Here is a 22,433-nt window from a genome sequence, read left to right as displayed (position 1 = left end):
CCCGCGCCAGTCCCCACGCCCTGAGGAAACAGGCAAGGCAGAGCGAGAGGGGAAACTGAGGCACGGAACCGGTGACGTGACTTGCCCAACAGAGGGAGTCAGCAAGGGAGCTGGGAAGAGCAACTTGGTCTCCTGAATTATAGGCAAGGGCCTCTCCACAGGACCACACTGCCTTTCCAGCATCTCCTCCTGATCTGTGGCGACCCCCTTCCCAGGGCATGACTTTTGGTGAGTCACGTTCTTTGGACTTCACTTTTCTAAAGAGCTCTGTGAGATGCCCAGCTCGAAAGGGGCACGTTTGAAGAACCCGCACAGAGAGAAGAGACAAGCTCAATGCATCATCTTCCCTGCTGCTGGCAGGACAACGCGCACAAGTGTGGCCAAGTGTAATAAGACAGATTCCCTCCCCTGGGAACAACAAGAAGTCCTGTGGCACCTTATAGACTTACAGATATGCTGGAGCGTAAGCTTTCATGGGCAAAGACCTGCTTTGTCAGATGCATGAGTGAGGCGGTTTCAGAGGAGGATTTAAAGAGGGGGGTCTTGGTAAAGACGAAGGCCAGAGCTGACGAGGTTTATTCAGTCAGGGTGGATATGGCCTATTATTGGCAAGTTTTTTCATGAGGTGGATGGATTTCCACTCAGTACAGCTAAGTGCAGTGCCTTGCATGGCGACAAGTGTCAGAGAGGTAGCCAACTTAGTCTGTTTCTTCAAAAACAACAAGAAGGCCTGTGGCACCTTATAGACTAACCTCTCTGACACTTGTCACCATGCAAGGCACTGCATTTAGCCGTACTGAGTGGAAACCCATCAGCTTCATAAAAACACTTGCCAATAATGGGCCTTATCAACCCTGACTGAATAGATCTTGTCAGCTCTGGCCCTCCCTTCTACTGGGACCCCACTCTTTAAATACCCCTCTGAACCCTTCCCCCCCACACTCATGCATCTGACTTGGCGGGTCTTTGCCCACAAAAGCTTATGCTCCAAAATATCTGCTAGTCTATAAGGTGCCACAGGATTTCTTGTTGTTTTTGAAGATACAGACTAACTCGGCTACCCTTCTGATACTTGTCCCCTTGGAATGTGTCTCTTCCATCACCATGTAACCTTAGAGTAGTGAAAACAAAAAGCCACACCTTAAAAACAAAAGGTCAGACGGCACACACACTGTATCCATGACCTCCTGACAAATCACTCATGACCAGAGACATGTCGGTATGAAACATGTGACAAAGCCAGTATGTTGGGTGGTGCTGGTTCTTGGTATTTTGCAACCAAAATGGAAGCTGGAGCCAGAATCCTCTCTTACTGATCTGCATGTTGTATAGTTATGTAACCTCAGCTCCTTAAAGGTCCCTAATTCCCAGGGAAACCTATTGGAGTTAGGAGCCTAAATACCTTTAAAGAGCTGTTTGAGAATGGCAATGTGAGCTCTGCATTTCCTGGGTAGCTGACACTGCTCCTGCTAAACCTTTCCACCCATGTGCAGAATAAAATTTTATGTGCACCTAGGCAGGTGAGGAATGTGCACCACCCTCAGAAACACAAAACCTAGCTGTGGGCGTTCTGCCAATCAGCTGGGCAGCATCTGAATTTCTCCTGAGAGGCTGCTCAAGCGCACAGCTTATAGGGAACATTGGTAGCTAATGTCTGAAGGATAGTTTTTAAACTCCAACTTTCTCACCAGGCAAGGAACTCAAAGCTGTGCCACCTTAACAAAGTTGTTTTTCTTAGACAGGTGTAACAGCCACTTGGAATTAGGCGGTACTAATCTCTGCCCTTTGACAGTGTTCTTAATTACCTTTTTATCATTCAGAAACTTTTCAGGGGCTGATCTTGGGAAAGAAAGAGTGTAATCCCAGTACTTCTGTGCTTTATAACACTCTGCCTTCACCCCATAGCATGCTTCCCCTTCCCTGCTTGATCCCCTCTCCCCCAGATCACTGGAAAACTCAAGGAAAGAAAGAGAAAATCTACTAATGCAGTTCAGTATCTGAAGTTAGTTGTTCTGTTGGGGGAAGGGGCAGTGCCGATTTTTTCCACATGGCTGCATTACCGTATTTGTGCAACCTTTGTTCTTACTCTTCTGTCCTCCCCACCTCACTTTTTCTGTAGTTTTTGCCTTTGTGAGAGTGTTACGTCTGAATTCAGATTGCAAGCTTAGAATTGGGGCACATCTGTTTCCAGCTTCCATCTGCAGCAGGATAAAAGATGAATCTTCCCTCAAGGGCACTAGAAAAAAAAAAGGGGGGGCATTTTCTGAAAGATGTGTGGAATCCACTGCTTTGATCAAGCTCTCCCTCAGTGACTACATGCTCAAAGCAGAATGCTTCCTCCCTTTGGGGAATACTCCTCTCTCCTCATTCTACAGTTTGAGGTGCTCTGATGCTGTGATGCAGGATACAAACACATTGTAGACCCCCCCGGGGATGGGTAGCGGGTTTGAGAACCACTGCTCAGTTATGAAATAGACACTGGTGCATTGGAAAAGGTTCAGAAGAGGGCAAAAAAAATGGTTTGGAACGGGTGCTATCTGAAGAGAGATTAAGAAATGGGGACTCTTCAGAAAAGAGGAAACTAAGGGGGGATATGATAGAGGTGAATAAAATCATAACTGGTGTGCAGAAAGTAAATAAGGAAAAGTTATTTACTTGTTCCCTAATGTGAAAACTAGGGGTCACCAAATTAAATTCTTGGTTTAAAACAAACAAAAGGAAGTATTTCTTCACACAGTGAACAGTCAATCTGTGGAACTCCTTGCTGGAGGATGTTATGAAGATCAGGACTTTATCAGGTTTTAAAAGAGCTAGATAAATTCATGGAGGTTAGGTCCATCCATGACTACTAGCCAGGACAGGCAGGAGGGTGTCCCTAGCCTCTGTTTGTCAGAAGCGGGGAATGGCTGACGGGATGGATCATTTGATGACTCCCTGTTCTGTTCATTCCCTCTGGGGCACCTGGCACCTGCCGGAAGACAGGACAGTGGGCTGGATGGACCCTGGATCTAACCCAGTGTGGCCGTTCTGATGTTCTCACGTGCAGGCAGCCTGAAGGAGCTCAGAGAGGAGGGTGAAGGGCTCTTCTTTATCTTACTAAGTTATTAATGCTGAAGCTTAGTGACAGCAAAGAAGGAAATAGCAACTAGAATAGCGAAAGCAAGAGCGAGTTTGAAGACGATGGATAAAGATCTGGAAAAGCAAAGCAATTCGCTTAAGGACAAAGCTGGGCATCTTGAAAACGTGTGTATTCAGCAGCATGGTGTACGGATGTGAGACGTGGGTGATAACAAAAGATTCGAAAAGAAGAATATTGGCGTTCCAGAGGAGCTGTTATGGAAAGATTCTGAGAATAGGACGGATACAGAAGGTCACCAATGAGGAATTATATAGGAAGATACAGCCGAAAGAGAACCTGTTGCAGAAGGTTATAAAACAGAAGCTACAACTATTTGGGCATATTTGCAGAATGAACGACGAACGAAAAATCAAGACCCTGGTATTCGGCCAAATGGAGGGTTCGAGCAGGAGAGGCCGACCCCACAGAGAATGGGTAGATGATGTAGTAGATTGGTGCGGAGCTAATCTACAGAAACTAAACCACTCAGATGGAAGGAACTAGTGAGAAAGACATCAGTCACCAACAGGCGCTGAGCCCACGATTATTGATGATGATGATTAGTGACAGCAACTTAAATGTTAACTTCATAAACTATTTCACTGCTGATCAAAGCACAAGAGTACTAAATATCTCAACTATTTCATGGGGCAGCGTTTTACTGTGGCCTCCTTAACAGATGAGGCTTGTGTTATGGAAGAAATTTGAGTCACCTCTTATTCTGTTTTCATGCCTGATAAGGAGTCTCTGAAGGGTTGCTGTATTATTTGAACCCTGTAATTTTAAAAACAACAAGAAGTCCTGCAGCATCTTAGAGACTAACAAATTTAATAGCTCACAAGCTTTCGTGGGCAAAACCCACTTCATCAGAGAAGTTGGAGTGGAAATTATAAAAACCCAGGTATATATAGCAGCAAAATACAAAAGAAGTGACTTGTCATGAGTAAGATCAGTTAATGAAGCAAATCAAGCTGGGTATGTCTCATTCATAGCATAGTGTGGTCATAGCAAAGTGTAAAAGAAACACTATGTACGTAAAAACAACGAGAAGTCCGGTGGCACCTTCTAGACTCACATGCATCTGATGAAGCGGGTCTTTGCCCACAAAAGCTTATGCTCCAAAAAATCTGTTAATCTATAATGTGCAACAAGATCCAGACAGACATGATCTTTCTCTCCAAATGCACCACCTTATACATTATTTTGTTAGTCTTTAAAGTGCTATGGGACTGCTTTTTTGTTTGGATAGTATATAGACGAACACAGCAATCTCTCTGTTACTGTAAGACTCCTTGAATAGTAACAGAGAGGAAGCCGTGCTAGTCTATACACTATCGAAACAAAAAGCAGTCAAGTAGCACTTTAAAGACTAGCAAAATAGTTTATTAGGTGAGCTTTCGTGGGACAGACCCACTTCTTCAGACCGTAGCCAGACCAGTCTATGGTCTGAAGAAGTGGGTCTGTCCCACGAAAGCTCACCTAATAAACTATTTTGCTAGTCTTTAAAGTGCTACTTGACTGCTTTTTGTTTTGTAAGACTACTTGTTGCTTTTGCAGATACAGACTAACACAGCTACCACTCTGATACTATATACATGTCTTACAGAGTTGGAAGTGACTTCCAGAGGTCACCAACTCCAGTCCCCTGCCCTCTCTGCAGGACTAAGTGCCATCCCTGACAGATTTTTTTTTAAAAAAAAAAAGCTATTTGCCCTAAGCAGCCTCCTCAAGGATTGATTGCACAACTGCAGGTCTAGAAGGCTAATGTGCAACCCACTGAGCTATATTGCTGGGTTTAGTCCCCCCTGAAAACACCTGGTTAACCAGCCCAGATTGAAACTTTCCAAGAATTGACAAACAATAAGCCCTGAAAAAAATACAGAAAATGGCAAAACCTGAATTCACATGCTGGCCACTGTAAAAGACAACTGGTGTTCTATCTAACAGATCTCCTCTTTGGTTCATTTCTCGGTGACAACCAAAAAGGGTGTGTAATTTTTCACAGATAACTTTTTTTTTCTTTTTTTTTTCTTCCTTTTAACCTTGGGGCTAATTTATCTGCAGCTAAATCCAGTGATTTCCACTGAAATCTGTGTTGCCACAACAAACAAGTTACAAAGCTGCTTTGCCAAGGAAGTGACACAGCAAACCAAAATAGACATCGGACATGAGTAAACCAGAAACTGAAAACTGGAATTGTTAACTGTCATGTAGCACGGGACATGCATGTTGTGTTTCAGGTGGAGAAAAGGAGAGCCTGCCTGCAATTTAAGCACAACGCTATCCAGACTTGGGTGTGTTCTGCACTGCTATAAGTGGCTTCATGGACCAGCCAGGGCTCCAGGGCCTTTTTCAAGGAATCTCAACAAACAAGTATTTATGCATTTAAAATAGGATGTGCATGTCTAGTGAGGCACATACTGACCATGTGATAAACAGGAAGCTCAGAGAAGGAAGGAATCAACGGTTCCTCACGGAGGAATACTCGTCTGCACTCTGTCCTTTGAAGTGAATTTGGAGCTGATCCAAATGCTCGGGAAACAGGTGTAAACACTCAGTGTGGCCTAAATGAAACTGGTTGCTCTCACCCATCGCTGGAGAAGATTCTTGAATGTTTTGTCTACCAGCGTTATTTCAAGAAGGGTTGGCTTTGAATCATGGGTTAAAAAAACAACTCAGCCTCCTCCGCACAAACATCTCAGTAAACCTACAGGTCTTACTTGGCCAAATTCACACTCTAGTCTGGCAGCATTCCAAGTGCCTTTTGAGGTTTGCAAGATCATACAGGGAAATTGGATGGCTTTATGGAGAAAGTGGAGAACGGTACAAGTGGCAGGTTAGTCTTTCCTGTCTGGGAGGCAGATAATGGATCTTTGGGGAAGAGGATATGAGGGACAAACCAAATCTTGTGCTTTTCATTGTGTGGCTTTCCTCGCTCCTTGGGTAGAGGATTTGTATCTTTCCCTAGGCACAAAACAAAAAGGGAGAGGCAAGAGGGAATTTCACTCCTTCTACAACAGCTCTGCCTGTTGGACTAAACAGAGGTTCTCCACATGAAGGTTCTCCACATCTCCAAAGTGGGTTGTCTGGATGGGTCTCTGCCATTTGGAGATGGTCGATCACAATGACCAGCCAGTGAGGAACCATTTGTGGCCATTGTCTTTGAGAATCCTGGGCCAATCCCGGTCCATGGGGAAGTTTTATTTGCTCTAACCTGACAGCGCTGCGTAAAAATACCCAGTAGCGTATTTTAAAGCAAAGGGACTTGCAGTCTTTCTTGCTTCATTCGGATTGTGCAAAGACGGCCTGTAAGAGCTATGATTTCCACCACTTGTTCTCGTAACTTGGAAACGTGGAACATCAGCTCTGTCTGTCCCAGCTCTTGCAGAAACCTCTGGGGATGACTCAGGAGCTTTTCACTGTGTGTTCTCTCACCCTAACGGAAGGAGCGAGCTGCATGAATGCTTCCCCAAAGAGCTTCTTTCTCCTCTTCTCAAAGTTAAATATGAGTTCAAAAGACAAAAAAATTAATGTTTCTAGCAGGTGCACTGAAAATGCCTTCTTCTCCAAATTGTTCAGCTTTCACTCTCAGAATACTCACCAGAGAGGGCATCCTTCAGTCTGCATAGACTATGGATCGCGCCCTTTATAGTTTCAATTGAGGACTTCATTTACAGCGTCTACTGTGACTATGAAGACCCACATGAGAGTGACAGTCCTTGCTGCATCTCTTGCAGATGTAGTGGGTGTCTGGCAAGTCCTTAGTGTGCTTTCTGTGCGCTCGCTTCTCCTCTGCTAGCTGCCTGAGCCTCATCTCGCCCTTCTGAAGGCCCTTGTGTAACCCCTGCCTCCATCTGCTGCGGTCGTCTGCTAGTTCTTCCCAGTTGTCCAGCTCGATGTCTACCTCTCTGAGGTCTCTCTTGCAGACATCTTTGTAGTGCAACTGGGGGCGTCCGGGAGGTCTTTTGCCAGAGGCTAGCTCATCATACAGGATGTCTTTCGGAATCCTTCCATCATTCATCCTGTGGCCGTGGCCAAGCCAGTGGAGTCGACGCTGCCTGAGGAGGGTGTGCATGGTTGGGATTCCAGCTTGCTCGAGGACGGCGGTGTTGGTCACTCTGTCCTTCCATGATATTCCAAGGATGCGCCTGAGGCAGCACAAGTGGAAGACGTTCAGCCTCTTTTCCTGGCGGCCATACAGGGTCCAAGTCTCGCTGCCATAAAGGAGGGTGCTGAGGATGCAGGCTCTGTAGACTTGCATGTTGGTGTGAGTGTACAGCTTGTTGTTATTCCACACTCTCTTGCTGAGTCTGGACAGAGTTGTGGCCGCTTTTCCGATCCTCCTATTTAGCTCAGTGTCCAACGACAGGGTGTCAGTGATGGTGGACCCGAGGTAAACGAACTCGTGGACGACCTCTAACGTATAGTTGTCAATGCTGATTGATGGGGATTCAGCAACATCCTGACCGAGTACGTTTGTCTTCTTTAGGCTGATGGGAAGCCCAAAGTCCTTGCACGCTTTGGAGAACTGATCCAGCAGTTTTTGAAGCTGGTCTTCTGTGTGAGACACTACAGCATCACCAGAGAGGGAGACCTTGGGCAACAAGGAGAAGATCTGCTGAGACTGAAGGACAACAACTGGGGGAGTCCTGGGGTCAGCTAGAAGTTTTGTCTTGGCACAGAGTGAAGTGGAGATGACCTATGCTCCACCCACAGTGCAAGGGTTTAAAGAGCAGAAGAATGTCAACACTGCAGCTGGGAAAGGCAGGGTCCCAGGCCTGGTCTACACCGCATGGATCAGTCAAGAGAAGCTGCCTGGCTTTGACTTGACTGTGGAAGTGTCCACAATTACATTTGGCTCTTGCTGGCTTAATAACACCACCTCCCTGAGCGCCATGGTGTCACGGTGGACATGGCGAGGTTGCCGCAGCGTCAGTACGAACACCACACTACTTCCATCGACCGTGACTGCCTTTCAAGAGCCATCCTGCACTGCCCAGGCTGACAACACGATGGAGACAAGTGCTCCTGAGGGGGATGTACACTGCCAACAGGAGGACCCAAGAGTGCACACAGACCAGCAATTTAATAATTGCAGTGGCTGTGTGCCGACACACATAAGCCAATACAGTGTTGTAGCGTTGACGTGGCCCTGGTGTGGGAAGACAGACTCACACCCAACAGGCTTGAGCTACTGCTGTTCAAACCAGGGGGACGGATGTTGTGGCAGCTTGGACAACCCGCCTGAGCTGGTACTCCTGAGAGCCCAATAAGCTGTGGATGTGTTGATAATGTGCTAGACAATATTGACCTCCTGTGGTCCAGCAAATTCTCTCCTCCGGTCGGTCAGGCCCTGAGGGTGCTGGACTAGAAAGGTTCAACCTGTAGTGTGCTGGCTGGACAAGTACGCATACATGTAAGTGTTTTATTGAACCTATGAGTTCTGTGTGTAGTACCCAGAGGCACTGAGACCTCATTTGGGGTGAGTGAAGTCTCTGCTCTACAGACTCAGCTGAGAGCCAGCTGGCCTTTAGCTCAGGTGGTAGAGTGCAGGGCTTTAAACCCTGTGCTCACAGGTTGTGTCCCTGGGACCAGCAACCCAGGTTTGCCAGCCTTATGTGGGGGTGCTGCAGGCTTCAAGTACCCCTATGCCTTCCACAATATGCATTGTGCACTCCTTCAGATGAATTTATTTAAAAAAATATTAATTTGTGGAGTCGCAGAAACAGCATGCAGTCAAAACAGACAATACAATACAAACTTCTAACATAAATCAATGTAATGTGATAATCATACATGTACACAAACTGTGGCTCCCGTGGGTCAGTGTATGTGAGTGGTGGTTGGCTTCACAATCCCCTGACACAGAGTGGTAGGGAAGGGATAAGACCCATAAATTTTTAGAACAACAAGAAGTCCTGTGGCACCTTATAGACTAACAGATATTCTGGAGCATTAGCTTTCCTGGGCAAAGACCCGCTACATCAGATGCATGAGTGGGGGGGGTGGTTTCAGAGAGGTATTTAGAGAGTGGGGTCTCAGTAAGATACCCCTCTGAAACCATCCCCCCACTCATGCATCTGATGAAGCCGGTCTTTACCCACAAAAGTTTATGCTCCAAAATATCTGTTAGTCTGTAAGGTGCCACAAGACTTCTTGTTGTTCTCGAAGCTACAGACTAACACGGCTCCCTCTCTCATAAATTTTTAGTTCATATTTAATTTTGTTAGCCTTTAAAGTGCTACACGACTGCTTTTTTGTTGTGCATAAAGGAAAGACCTGACCTTACGCACCAGGGAGTTACAAAAAGAGGGGGAGTTTCTCTCTCTTTTGGGTTGGCACAGACACCCAGTCCACCAGCCCATGATCACTCAGGCATGCGTGGCCCCCCACCTCCCCAATCTCTGAGGCTGCTCTGGCAGGCTGGAATAGTCACACTGCCTGGATTGCTCTGGAAGATGATTACGCCCCCCAGCAGATTTTTTTTTCCATTTTTCTGCATGGAGGGTACAGAAAAATGGGGGGCCCATATGAATTATGCATTGTGCAGGCCATATGAATTATGCATTGTGCATTGTGCAGGTTTGTCCATTGACATAACTGCTTTTAAATTTGGGGTGGTGGAAGGTCAATGCAGCTATGTCACAGAGGGAGCTGAATTTTTCATACCGCTAACTCTAGCAACCTAACTTTTAGGTCTAAGGCTGATATTAGCGAGTCCTCTGGGTCAGGGACTCTGTTTTTCTCCTGTGTTTGTACAGCATCCAAAACAATGGGACACAATCCATCACTAGACCCTACCCTATTGCTATCCCATTGTTTCTACCCTTGTCACTTTCAGAGTTCAAGTCATCCCATTTTTTTCCCCCTTCCAATTCAAAACATTTTAACATTAATCATTTTTTCTTCATAAGGGCTGAACGTGTCTGATTGTATCATTCAGTTTTTCTGACCTAATGAAAGAGGAACTTGAGCAACCACTAACAGGCTTATTTTAGGTTTTCTTCTTCTACTTCATGCCAAAACCTCAGATGAGTCATTGTTCCATGGAAACCAGTAGATCTGACAGTAATAAGGACTGCATCAAAGTTAGGTCACAGCCACTTGCATTATTTCAAGATGCACACGTGCACATACAAGGAAGCATAAATACACATGTAGAAAAGCTACCAACACTTTCATCAAGGTGCCATCCCTAAGTAAGAACCTAATTAGCTAACAGAAAACAGTAAGCTCCAGGATTTGCTAATGTCCTTCTCACTGTAAGAGAACACCAAGGAGAAGTTATCATTAGAAATCCATAATTGACTCTAATATGTTGTGTGCTTTGGCACACTCCCTGCTGCAACATCTGAGCACTTTAAAGCCTGCAAAAGAAACACCTGGACTTATGATTTCATTCTACATTTATCAGTGAGGTTCTTGGGTCTTTTGATGTGGCCCAGTGGCTAGATCCATGGACATGCACTGAATTTTAGTTTGGCATTCTGATTTGGAACAGTACCAGAGAGATAGCCCTGCTAGTCTATATATTGGCAAAACAAAAAAGCAGTCCAGCAGCACTTTAAAGACTAACAAAATAATTTATTAGGTGATGAGCTTTCGTGGGACAGACCCACTTCTTTAGATCTATAGCCTTACCAGAACAGACTCAGTATTTAAGGCACACAGTGCCTGTTCTTGTATGGCTATGATCTGAAGTGGGTCTGTCCCACAAAAGCTCATCACCTAATAAATTATTCTGTTAGTCTTTAAAGTGCTACTGGACTGCTTTTTTGTTTTGACTTGGAACAGGTTTTCCTAAATTGTCTGCCCCGCCAGAATGGAAACAATGGAATCTGGCAAACTATTTTTACCCTGGGCAATCTTGGACATGGAATGATTTCTAAAATTAATCTTACTTGATAGATTTAAGGCCATGAACATCGATGGATGAATTTTTGATAAGGTAATGGAGTGTAGAAAGGCTCTGACAAAGGCTCCATATAACTTTGAGGATCTGGGCCTTTGATCCTAACATTTAACAGCAACATAGGTAGATTGGTAGAATTTGATTTTTTAAAAATAAAGTACATGGGTAATATCAATGGTTATTTGTAATTTTTTCCCCCATAATTTTATCTATTTAAATGTTCACATTTACGGGAAATTATGCAGGATTGGACCATTATTCAGTTACAGGAGGCACAGAAATTCAAAAAGCAAAAGCATTTTGAACTGTTCAAACACATGGCAACATCTCATGTCAAAATATACAAAGGAAATGCTTCAATCACGCCTGGTTTTGTATTCATTCACTAATCCATTTGCAACAAGTCTAATTCCATAGTCACACAGAAACCAACCAAAAATGTATTTCTCCTCACAATTATTGAAATTATTATAAATAGGCAAAGAAAGAAAATGGCAGTTTGAGAACTTATTTGACTTTTGACTTAGGCCAGGTCTGCACTAGACCTCAAAGTCGATTGTAGATACGTAATTCCAACTACAGCAATTGCATAGCTGGAGTCAATTTATCTACAGTCGACTTACCTGGCCGTCCTCGCTGTGGGAGGTTGACCAGAGAAACTCTCCTGTCGACTTTCCTTACTCCTCGCAAGACTGAGGAGTACAGGGGTTGACTGTTGACCCTGATGGGTTGATTTCGTACGTCCCCACTAGGAGTACAAAATAAAAACTCTGGAAGATCAACCCTAATCAGATCGACCTTGACCGACCTGACAAATGCAATAGTGAATGAACGTAGTCTGAGGGGTAGCCATGTGAATGAATATCAGTGTTTTTTTGACCACGAACGCTTATGCCCAAAGAAATGTTAGTTTTTCAAGTGCCACAGGACTCCCTGTTGTTTTTACTGAAACAATCGGTGTATAAATGGGAATACACTGACGTAAAAACAGTAACAGCGAGGTGGCCATGTTAGTCTGTATTCTAACAAAACAAACCAGCAGTCATGTCGCATTTTGAAGACTAACAAATTAAATTATTATGTGACAAGCTTTTGTGGGGCAGACCCACTTCTTCAGATCTGGTCCTAGTGCTGTCCTGGTAATGGCATGACAGTTTTATAACACAGAGATCCTCAGCACCCTCCTTTACGGCAGCGAGACTTGGACCCTGTATGCCCGTCAGGAAAAGAGGCTGAACGTCTTCCACTTGCGCTGCCTCAGGCACATCCTTGGAATATCATGAAAGGACAGAGTGACCAAAACCGCCATCCTCGAGCAAGCTGGAATCCCAACCATGCACACCCTCCTCAGGCAGCGTCGACTCCGCTGGCTTGGCCACGGCCACAGGATGAATGATGGAAGGATTCTAAAAGACATCCTGTATGGTGAGCTAGCCTCTGGCAAAAGACCTCCCGGACGCCCCCAGTTGCGCTACAAAGATGTCTGCAAGAGAGACCTCAGAGAGGTAGACATCGAGCTGGACAACTGGGAAGAACTAGCACATGACCGCAGCAGATGGAGGCAGGGGTTACACAAGGGCCTTCAGAAGGGTGAGATGAGGCTCAGACAGCTAGCAGAGGAGAAGCGAGCACACAGAAAGCACACTAAGGACTTGCCAGACACCCACTACATCTGCAAGAGATGCAGCAAGGACTGTCACTCTCATGTGGGTCTTCATAGTCACAGTAGACGCTGTAAATGAAGTCCTCAATTGAAACTTTAAAGGGCGCGATCCATAGTCTATGCAGACTGAAGGATGCCTACTACTACTATAAGGTGCTACAAGACTTCTTGCTGTTTCAGGCAGCACACTTAGTAATTCGCTCCCCTCTCCCGCTTCGCCCCACCCCACTGTCCTATATATCTGATTTATCAGTTTTTATTTCATTTTTTTTTGGATCTCAGTGTTAAGAACCCCTCCTACCATTTCCAGTACAGCACAACTCCTGATTTGAAGAAGTGGGTCTGTCCCACGAACACTCATCACCCAATAAAAACAGTGGCACATTTCAACATTTTTAATGAGATAGATGACCCTGAGGCCCATCCCCGACTTTGCACTCCCCCGCCCTCCAGACTAGCTGGGCGACCCCGAAGGATTTATCAAACAGCTCTTTTGTGCGGACTCTCATGGGAACTCAGCAAAGGAGATATGTATCAGAGAGGTAACTGTGTTAGTCTGTATCTTCGAGAACATAAAGAAGTCCTGTGGCACCTTATAGACTAACAGATATTCTGGAGCATAAGCTTTCGTGGGCAAAGACCCGCTTCATCAGATGCATGACAGGTGATGGTGGTGGGCGGGTCCAGAGGGGTATTTAAAGAGTGGGGACCCAATAAAAGGGAGGGCCAGAGCTGACAAGGTCTGTTCAGCAAAGTGGAAATGGCCCATTATCCGTAGTAACAGAGAGAAAGCCATGCTAGTCTGTCTACTCTCAAAACAAAAAAGCAGTCCAGTAGCACATTGAAGACTAACAACATTTATTAGGTGAGCTTTCGTGGGACAGACTCGCTTCTTCAGACCATAGCCAGACCAGAACAGACTTAATATGGTCTGAAGAAGTGGGTCTGTCCCACGAAAGCTCATCACCTAATAAATTATTTTGTTAGTCTTTAAAGTGCTACTGGACTGCTTTTTTGTTTTGATATTATTAGTAGGATGTATCAAAAGAGGAAAAAACAAACCAGCTCAGACAAGGGGATGTGGCCCACTGTTAGCATCTAAAGGGGAGATATTAACACCCCGGGCAGAGAAGCTGCTTTTGTAAGGGGCCAGCCACTCCCAGTCTCTGTTTAATCCTTGGTTGACGGAGTCAAATTTGCAAATAAATTGCAGCTCAGTGATTTCTCTCTCCGTTTGGCCCCCTGCTGCTGCCGGGGGGAAGCCCCCAACCCATAGCACAGACCTAATGAAGCAACTGCCCCGCGGGGGGCGCTCCGCTGCGCCAGGGGCTGGCCCGGGCCTGACCTTGCGGGAAGTACAAGGCGGTAGCTTTCCGGTTCAGTTTTCACTTTCTCTCTCCTCCTTTTCCTCCTCGGCTCCCATTCACTTCCTGCGGCTGCTGGCCGGGCTGCGGGCGAGGCGCTGCCGCTGCCACACGGCCACGTTCCCGGGTGGCGTGGGAAGCGGCGGGCGGGCGATGGCACCGGGGACCCCGCTTCCGTAGCAGAGAGGGGGACCCCCCCCCAGCCATGGCCCCGGCGCTCCCGCTGCGGGTTGCAATGCCGGCGCAGGCTTGAGAGCCGGGAGAACCGCCGCCGAGGGCTCTTTCCCACGCCGGGCTCCGGTTCCCACGCCGGGGTCCGAGGCCGGCTGTGCTTTCGGAGCGGGGGAAGGCGCCGAGCCAGCCCGCAGGGAGCGGAGCGGGGCCGGCCGCTGCCCCGCCGGCATGCGGAGAGGCGGGAGCGGCGCGTATGGCCGGCGGCAGCCGCACTGAGGGGCGGCCCGGGGGGCGTGAGAAAAGCAGACCTCTGCCATGGGAGAGCGGCGGGGCGCGGCGGCGGGGCCAGGTGAGCGGGCGGCGGGGCCGGCGAGCGGGCGGGGGGCTGTTGTGTCTGCACCGCTCCTGGCCGGGATCGGCCGAGAAGTGGGTCTGTGGTTCCCTTCCCTCGAGATCCCTCAGAGATTGTCTGCGGTGTCCCCGAGCTTAAATCAGCCTAACATTGTGTGCACAGGTGCCCTGGCTGCCCCCCTGGGTCTGCCTAAAACTGCGTGTGTAGGTTTCCTCTCCTGCATGTCCAGAGCCAGGGAAAAGTGTGTCCCGGCATCTCCTGCCCTCCTCCATCCCTCTGACATTGCGTTCACACCGCCCCTGACCTGACCTGCCTTCCTAGGTGGGCCTAAAACTGTGTCTGTACCTTGCCCTCCTCCCAAACAGGCCTCAGATTGTGGCCACCTATTTCCTGCCTTCTAGATTGGTCTAGAATTGTGTCCACACATGTCCTGTTCTGCCTCCCAGATAGGCCTAAAAGTGGGTCCACATGGCTCCTGTCCTAAATTGGTCTAAAAGTATGTCCTCGTGGCTCCTGTCCTGCACTCCAAGATGGGCCTAAAATCGTGTCTGCGTATTTCCCATCCTTCTAGATCAGCCTAAAATTGTCTGCACAGCTCTCATCCTTCTAAATCGGTCTAAAATTATGTCTTTGTGGCTCCTGTCCTGCCCTCCTAGATGGACCTAAAATCATGTCTACGTATTTGCCATCCTTCTAGACCAGCCTAAAATTGTGTCCGAATGTCTCCTGTGCTGTTCTCCTAAATCGGCTTAAAATTTGCTTATTTGTCTCCTGTTCTGTTCTCCTCCTCATCAGTAGGAGTAGTAGTAATAGTAGTGATGTTGTGAAAAATACACAGGTTAAAAAAAAGAAATGGGGCAGCTTCCCTTCTTTCAAAGCTAAATGGCTGTTTCTGGAAATATAAGACTCTCTAGCATTTTCAGACAGCTCTTTCCCCATCTGGAGGCAAAGAGCCATATCTTATCACCTGATTGTCTCGGGAAGGTGTTTCTGTGAAGCAGATTATCAGAGGCCAGAATTCATTGGACATTGATGATTTAGATCCCATGTCTGCAATGTACATTGGTTGCATTCCTTCCCCGCCTCCTTGTGCTGATTCTCCACCTGGCTAGAGGCCTACGGGTGTGGATCACGTCGCAGGGGGAAGGCCTGAGTTATTTACTAATTTTGCACAATGGCGTCAGATTCTTTTGTTAGGGCCAGTGCCACTGCAAAAGCAGTATAGGTCAAAACCAGCCAGCATTTTAGAAGGGACTATATATTAACTCTAAACCAGCAAAATGGTACAAGATCCAATTTACATACAACAGAAGGCTGAAAACCTATTCTTTGTTTATCATTTGTCACTCAGTGTTCTGCTGAAGGGGAGGTTATTTTTTTAAGTGCTGTCAATGTACGTGACAGTCAAAGGAGAAGGCTGTGTCCCTAAAGATTGTGCAATTTGTTATAAGGGGATCAAGTGAGTTTGTATGCGGATGGCTAGTCCTTGTCACCATGGCTACACTAGCAGTTTGTTTGCTGACTCAAGCTTTGCCCAGCTCCTGAGTAGACATACCTTGTAGGGTCCACGTTATCTGACCCCGATCCTGCAGTGTTATTGCGTGTTTGGTTTGTTTTCCTCTTTTCATATAGGCACGAGATTCCCATTACTCTCAATAGTCAGGCACGTGTAAAAGAGTCAGCTGGGAAAAGAAAAAATTAAAGTGCAAGCTGAGTTTCCCACATTAATTGCATCCAAACAGCAGGGTTTTCTGCAGGTAGGCACAACCTATATGGACTACTTCAGCTACCACCAGATTGCCATCTCTGAGTTGAAGCACAACAGCTGTTTGGTAAGCTAACTGCAGTCGCTGGAGAGAAGGTGAAAACTATTTCATCTGCTGAACGCTATATTTGGTAGATGGGATATATCACCTACTCGAGGTGGAAAAATTACCTATAAAGTTACTGGAGTAAAAGTGCAGCCGCTTTCGCTTCCTGGATACTTGAATACATGCGCACACGAAGCAGCTGCATTTTTTTCTCGAATAACTTTTTGGGTACTTTTTCCATCTGTCACCTGCACTGCAGTTTGCTCAGGATACTGAGGTTATGAAGGCTTTTGTGGTACTTCAGCCTTCCTCTTCTTCCAACTTGGAACAGTCAGCATGACTCGATGTTAGCAAAGTAATTTTCAAGAGCTAATGCCACTGAGGACTTAAGCACATGATCATCTCTTCATGCTGCTGACTCAAGCGGGAGGAGAAGCTGAACTGTGTGTGAGGAACAGCGTGGCCTAGTCTCTGGTTAAAATTAGATCGAGGCAGCTGCATCGTCGTACAGGGCTATGAAAAAATGTTGCAACCTGAGCTCCAGAGTTTGGTCAGCCTAATCCAGTGGTTCTCTGTCTGTGGGTTGGGACCCCAGAGAGGGTCACAACTTTGTTTTAATGGCTGGATTTAGATGTGCTGGGGCCCAGGACTGAAGCTGAAGGCTGTTTACTGAAGCCTGAGGCCTTCTGCCCTTACCTGGGGCTGAAGTCCTTGGACTTTGTCCCCCCTCCCCTGTCACGTGACTGGATTTTTTTTATAGGGTCTGGAAGCCATGTTAATGCCTAGTGTGGCCCCTGGCTCCAAATATTGTGCTAAGGGGATTGTTTGTCTGGACTGGTACAGCAGCTGGCTAGTCTGTGGGCTTGCTTGTGTAGCTTCTGGCTGGCCAAGGAGCTGGCAGAGTTGCTGTGGGAGCTGGCTGGATTTGCCTTAGAGAGAAGAAAATCCCAGACTGGGGCTGTGAGTAGCCCAGATTTTAAGCAAAGGTACCCTGCACTGATTTCTCTAGCTGTGCCCAGAAACCCCATCCTATTACAGCCCCAAACGGTGGGGCTTGGGTGGGCTCAGGCGTGGCCCCCCTTTCTGTGGTCGTGTAGTATTTTTTGTGGTCAGAAGGAAGTCGCAGTGCAAGGAAGGTTTTAGAACCCCTGGTCTAGTCCATGGTGGCGCGTCTTCAAGAGGCGGAGGCCCATATCAGAATATCCCACAGCTCAAGGATAAGAGCTCTCTCTTGAGAAGTGAAAGATTTCAGTGGAAATCCTATTTCCCCCGTCAGGGGAACTGCACTTGCATCTCTCTCATCCCCAGCGAGTGCTCTGACCGCAGAAGGAAAAGTTGCAGTGTGGGTATCTCCACCACAACCTCCCCACGCCAGACTGTGTCTGGGACCCATCCTAGCAGGTGGCCCCTAAGCACGTCTGCTGGATTGGGCTGCACAGGACGGCCTGGCCTCTCATCCTGTGATCCGTGAATCACTAGGGCTTAGCAGGGAGATGGTGTCCAGACAGGCAGGAGTGCGTGTAACCAGAAGCAGAGTTGTAAGCATCAAGTCACATTGAAAATTCAGAGACTGAGCGTATTCGGTCATCTGCAGGGCTCGGCCGGCAGTTTGAGCATTGCAGTCAAGCCTACAACTGGGACGTAGGTGTGTAAACCCCACGCTGAGGCAGCAGAGGACCTTTGTGCATCTTGCGCAACATTTTCAAATGTGTCTGAATCAGTGTTTGCCTGGTCAGGTGGGGTGCGAAGCGCACTGGTGCCTATTTAACTTGCTAGGGCAACATGGTTCTCTGCACAGCTGAAAAATCAGCTTGGATGTCGGTGCTTAACTTTAGGCACCTAAGTTTGAAAAATTTAATATAAAGACTTATGGATCTTCAACACAAGCGTGAGGCGTGAGCTCTTGTATGGATGCGAGACCTGGTATACTAAAAGGTCTTCAAATCACAAGCCATAGACCTTCATATACAGATGCCTGAGGTACATCCTTCGCATCCAATGGCAAGACTTGGTCACAAATGAGGAGTTTTGGAACAGAGCAGGGAAAGAACCACTTGACGTTCAAATCAAGAGAAGGAAGTGGGGATGGCTGGGCCATGCTCTCAGAAAACCATCCGCCAGCATAATCCATCCAGTTCTTGCGTGGAACCCTCAAGGAAAGTGCAAAAGAGGAAGACCTCAACTGAAGGACAACAACTGGGTTACTTGTGGGTCAGCTGGAATTTTTGTTGGAAGCAGAGTGAAGTGGAGAAGACTTGTAGATAACCTGTGCTCCACTTGAAGTACAAGGGTTTTGGTAAGTAAGCAAGCTAAGGGCACAAAGGATGCCTGTAACTGACCCAAGACTAGAATCCAAGACTTACGACTGCCTAGCCTCTGCTGTCACCACTACAGTATGCTGTTTCACATTTAAGGTAGTAGCATTGCATTTTTTTCTAGTGTTGATGCCACTTACATTCCTAGGACATCTAGGTCCACAATTCAAGTTTGGCTTTTGTTGTATGTGTGTTTTTTAAGCAAAACCTATCCAAACTATTGCTTTCAAATATTCTTCTACTTGGGCTTACACTTCTCCTGGCTTCATTGGCGACCCAGATTCATAGTCATCGTGCTTCTATGGGCAAATCAGAAAGTGAAACTGACTAGACACAAAAATTAAAGGGAATACAATAGCTCCTCAGAATTATGAACATCAGTTCCGAACTGATGCGTTAACTGCACCTAGCATTTGGAAGTGGAAGTATGCAGTTAGGCCACAGCAGAGACAAAAAAAAGACAAAAACCAAATCTAGTTCTATGTTAAATACAAAACAACTTTTAAAAAAAAAAAAAGGAAGAGATTTAAAAAAAAAAAAGATTTGACAAGGCAAGGAAACCATTTCTGGGCTTGTATTGTTTAAATGAAGCTGGTTAAAAGCAGCATTTTTCCTGTGCATAGTGAAGTTTCAAAGCTGTAATAAGTCAACGTTCAGTTATAAACGTCCGAAAGAACAACCACAACGTTTTGTTCCCAGTTACATACATTTCAGAGGTATGAACCACCACCGTTCCGGAGGTGATTGTCCCTCTGAGGTCTATTGTACTCCAACTTGAGTGACACTGTACACGCATGATTTGGAGGACAGAAAACTGAGGTTGTTACAGCTGGTGACTGGATTTTGGGGAGCCCTGATCTTAGAAATGTAGGACTAGTCTGTCTGCCTGCATTGAGGCAGAACCAAGTATATTTAGACTGTCCCTGACAGATGTTCATATAACCTGTTCTTAAAACCCATGATGTCAGAGATTCTACAACCTCTCTAGGTAGCGTGTTCCAGTGCTCAGCTGTCCTCTTATTTAAAAATCTTCTTCTAATATCTAGCCTAAATCTACATTGGTTTGGTTGAGTAAAGTCAGGGGAGTTATAGGACCAGTTTTATTGTAGGGAGACCATGGAGGAACCCAATGGAAGAAGGCTAAATGATGCCCCAAGATGGTGATGCTAAGTCTGCGGCTTGCAAGATGCGTGTGGTTCTTTGTAAAATGTAGCCTGTGGCTCTTCAAGGCTCCCTCCTGGAGTGCTGCGATCAGGTGGTTTCGCGGTGCTCCTGGAGGGAGCAGGGCTAGGTCAATGCTGGGGCGTTAGCTACTGAAGCCCAGGACTCTGGGCTTAGGGGTACCTTGCAAAAAGACCTCTGGGCTCCCAAAAGTCCAGATCTTTTTGTGGGGTCCCCCCCTTATCCTGGGGCCCTGGGCTGTAGGCACTAAAGCTCCTGTGTTCATCTGGCTGGCAGAAGGCGGATCTGCATGCTTCTGTTCTGCCCCCTCTCCCTGGGCTGGGCTAGAACTGTGCGGTGATCGCGGAAGGTCTCTGATGCTCTGACTCTGTGTTGACCTCACCTGTAGGCACCGCCCACGCAGCTCCCATTGGCCAAGAATTGTGGCCAACGGGAGTTGCAGGCAAGGGCAGTGTATGGAGTCATCTTCCCCCCTCCCTTGGCCCCTGTACACCTACTTCCAGAAGTGGCAGGGCACCAGGGCAGGAAGGGAGCCTGCCTCACCTCCCTGTACCACCAAATGGGAACTGCCTGAGGTCAGCGCCACACACCCTAACTTCACACCCAGGCCTGAGCACCTCCCACACACTGACACCCCGATCCTATACTTCCACCCCACCCTTCCGCTCCGAGCCCCCTCCTGCACTCCAAAACCCTTGTTCCCAGCATGGAGCTCCCTCCTACACCCCTCACCCCCTCCATCACTCCAATCCTTTGCCCCATCCTGGAGCTCCCATCTTGCACCCCATCCCCTTATCCCCCCCAACTTCTGCCCAAAAGCCTGTAGCCCTAGTTGGAGCCCTCACCCCAACACTCTGCCCCAGCTTGGAGCCCCCTCCCACATTCTGAACTTGTGCAATAAATAAGTGAGCTAAATTTGGTTTTAGTTGTATCGAACATGCATCTGAAAACATTAGTGTATTTGGTTACATTTTTATATTTCATATTATTGGCTGTTTCTACACATGCCACTTTCTCTGACAGTGGCATGCTAATCAGCGGTCCCAAATATGCTAATGAGGCATGGATGTAAATTCCCCACGCCTCATTAGCATAAGGTCACATGATTTGGAGTCCGGAAGAAGCTCTTCCAGACTCCAAAACAACTTGTAGAAGCGCGGCCCCAGGGGAACTTCCAGAAGGAAGTCCTCCTTTCAGAGGCCCCCTTCTTCCCGAAAATTTTAAGGAAGAAGGTGCTTCCAGAAGGAGGACTTCCTTCCAGAAGATCCCCCAAGGGCTGCACATCTACCTGTTATTTTGTAGTCCGGCTTCCGGACTCCAAATCATGGGACCTTATGCTAATGAGGCTTGGGGAATTTACATCTGTGCCTCATTAGCATATTTTGGGCCATTTATTAGCATGCCACATGCGTAGAAACGGCCACTGTGTGTGTGTTGGGATGCGGATGCTCAGAGCATCTGGCAGTGGTGTGGTTCTTTTGGTTAATGGTGACTGCAAATGTGACTCTGGAGTTGTGTATCTGTGACAGAAGGTTAGCTTCCGAAATAAGCTACAGCGTTATTGGCATTCGAAAAGGTTCAGACAAGGGCAACTAAAATGATGAGGGGTTTGGAACAGGTCCCACATGAAGGTAGATTAAAGAGACTAGGACTTTTCAGTTTAGAAAACCAGAGACAAAGAGGGACTATGATAGAAATATAAAAAATTATGAGTGGTGTAGAGAATGTGAACGAGGAAGATTTATTTACTTGTTCCCATAAGATCAGAACTAGAGGACATCAAATGAAATTAATGGGCAGCGGGTTTAAAACAAATAAAAGGAAGTTCTTCTTCACACAGCGCACGGTCAATCTGTGGAATGCCTCGCCAGAGGAGGCTGTGAAGGCTAGAACTATTGACAAGGTTTAAAAAAGAGCTAGGTAAATTCATGGAGGTTAGATGCATTCATGGCGATTTTCCTGGATGGGTAAGGAATGGTGTCCCTGGCCTCTGTTTGTCAGAGGCTGGAGGTGGATGGCAGGAGAGATCACTTGATAATTACCTATTTGGTCCACTCCTTCTGGGGCACCTGGCATTGGCCACTGTCAGCAGACAAGATACTGGGCTAGATGGACCTTTGGTCTGAGCCAAGTACAGCCATTTTTATGTTTTTAAGCTATTCTGGAAGAGCTTATTTTGAAACAATTCTGCTAGACACAAAAATGCATTTTGAAATAGCATAGTTATTAAAACAAAAAGCAGTCAAGTAGCACTTTAAAGACTAGCAAAATAATTTATTAGGTGAGCTTTCGTGGGACAGACCCACTTCTTCAGGCCATAGCCAGACCAGAACAGACTCAATATTTAAGACACAGAGAACCAAAAACAGTAAGCAAGGAGGACAAATCAGACAAATATAATCAAGGTGAGCAAATCAGAGAGTGGAGGGGTGGGGGGGGAAGTCAAGAATTAGACGAGCCCCTATGTAGTCTACATTGCCAGCCCTGGAGGACGTTGCCAGCCCTGGAGGACGTGTCGACATTATTCATCGAAATAGACTAT

General features: G+C 46.8%; 1 protein-coding gene across 2 annotated transcripts in view; it reads left to right on the top strand.

The window, feature by feature from the left end:
- The first annotated feature begins 14,106 nt into the window (after nt 1-14,106).
- The window catches only part of TASOR2 (transcription activation suppressor family member 2), a 92,106-nt gene continuing 83,779 nt past the window's right edge, over nt 14,107-22,433 (top strand). For both annotated transcript variants that reach the window (XM_074976148.1, XM_074976138.1), the window contains exon 1: nt 14,107-14,580. In XM_074976148.1, coding sequence (XP_074832249.1) covers nt 14,547-14,580 — 34 coding nt within the window. In that variant the 5' untranslated portion in view covers nt 14,107-14,546. The remainder of the gene's footprint in view (nt 14,581-22,433) is intronic.

Source organism: Carettochelys insculpta, chromosome 1 (assembly GCF_033958435.1).
Source record: "Carettochelys insculpta isolate YL-2023 chromosome 1, ASM3395843v1, whole genome shotgun sequence".
Taxonomy (NCBI): Eukaryota; Metazoa; Chordata; order Testudines; family Carettochelyidae; genus Carettochelys; species Carettochelys insculpta.
This window is presented reverse-complemented; position numbering and strand designations above follow the sequence as displayed.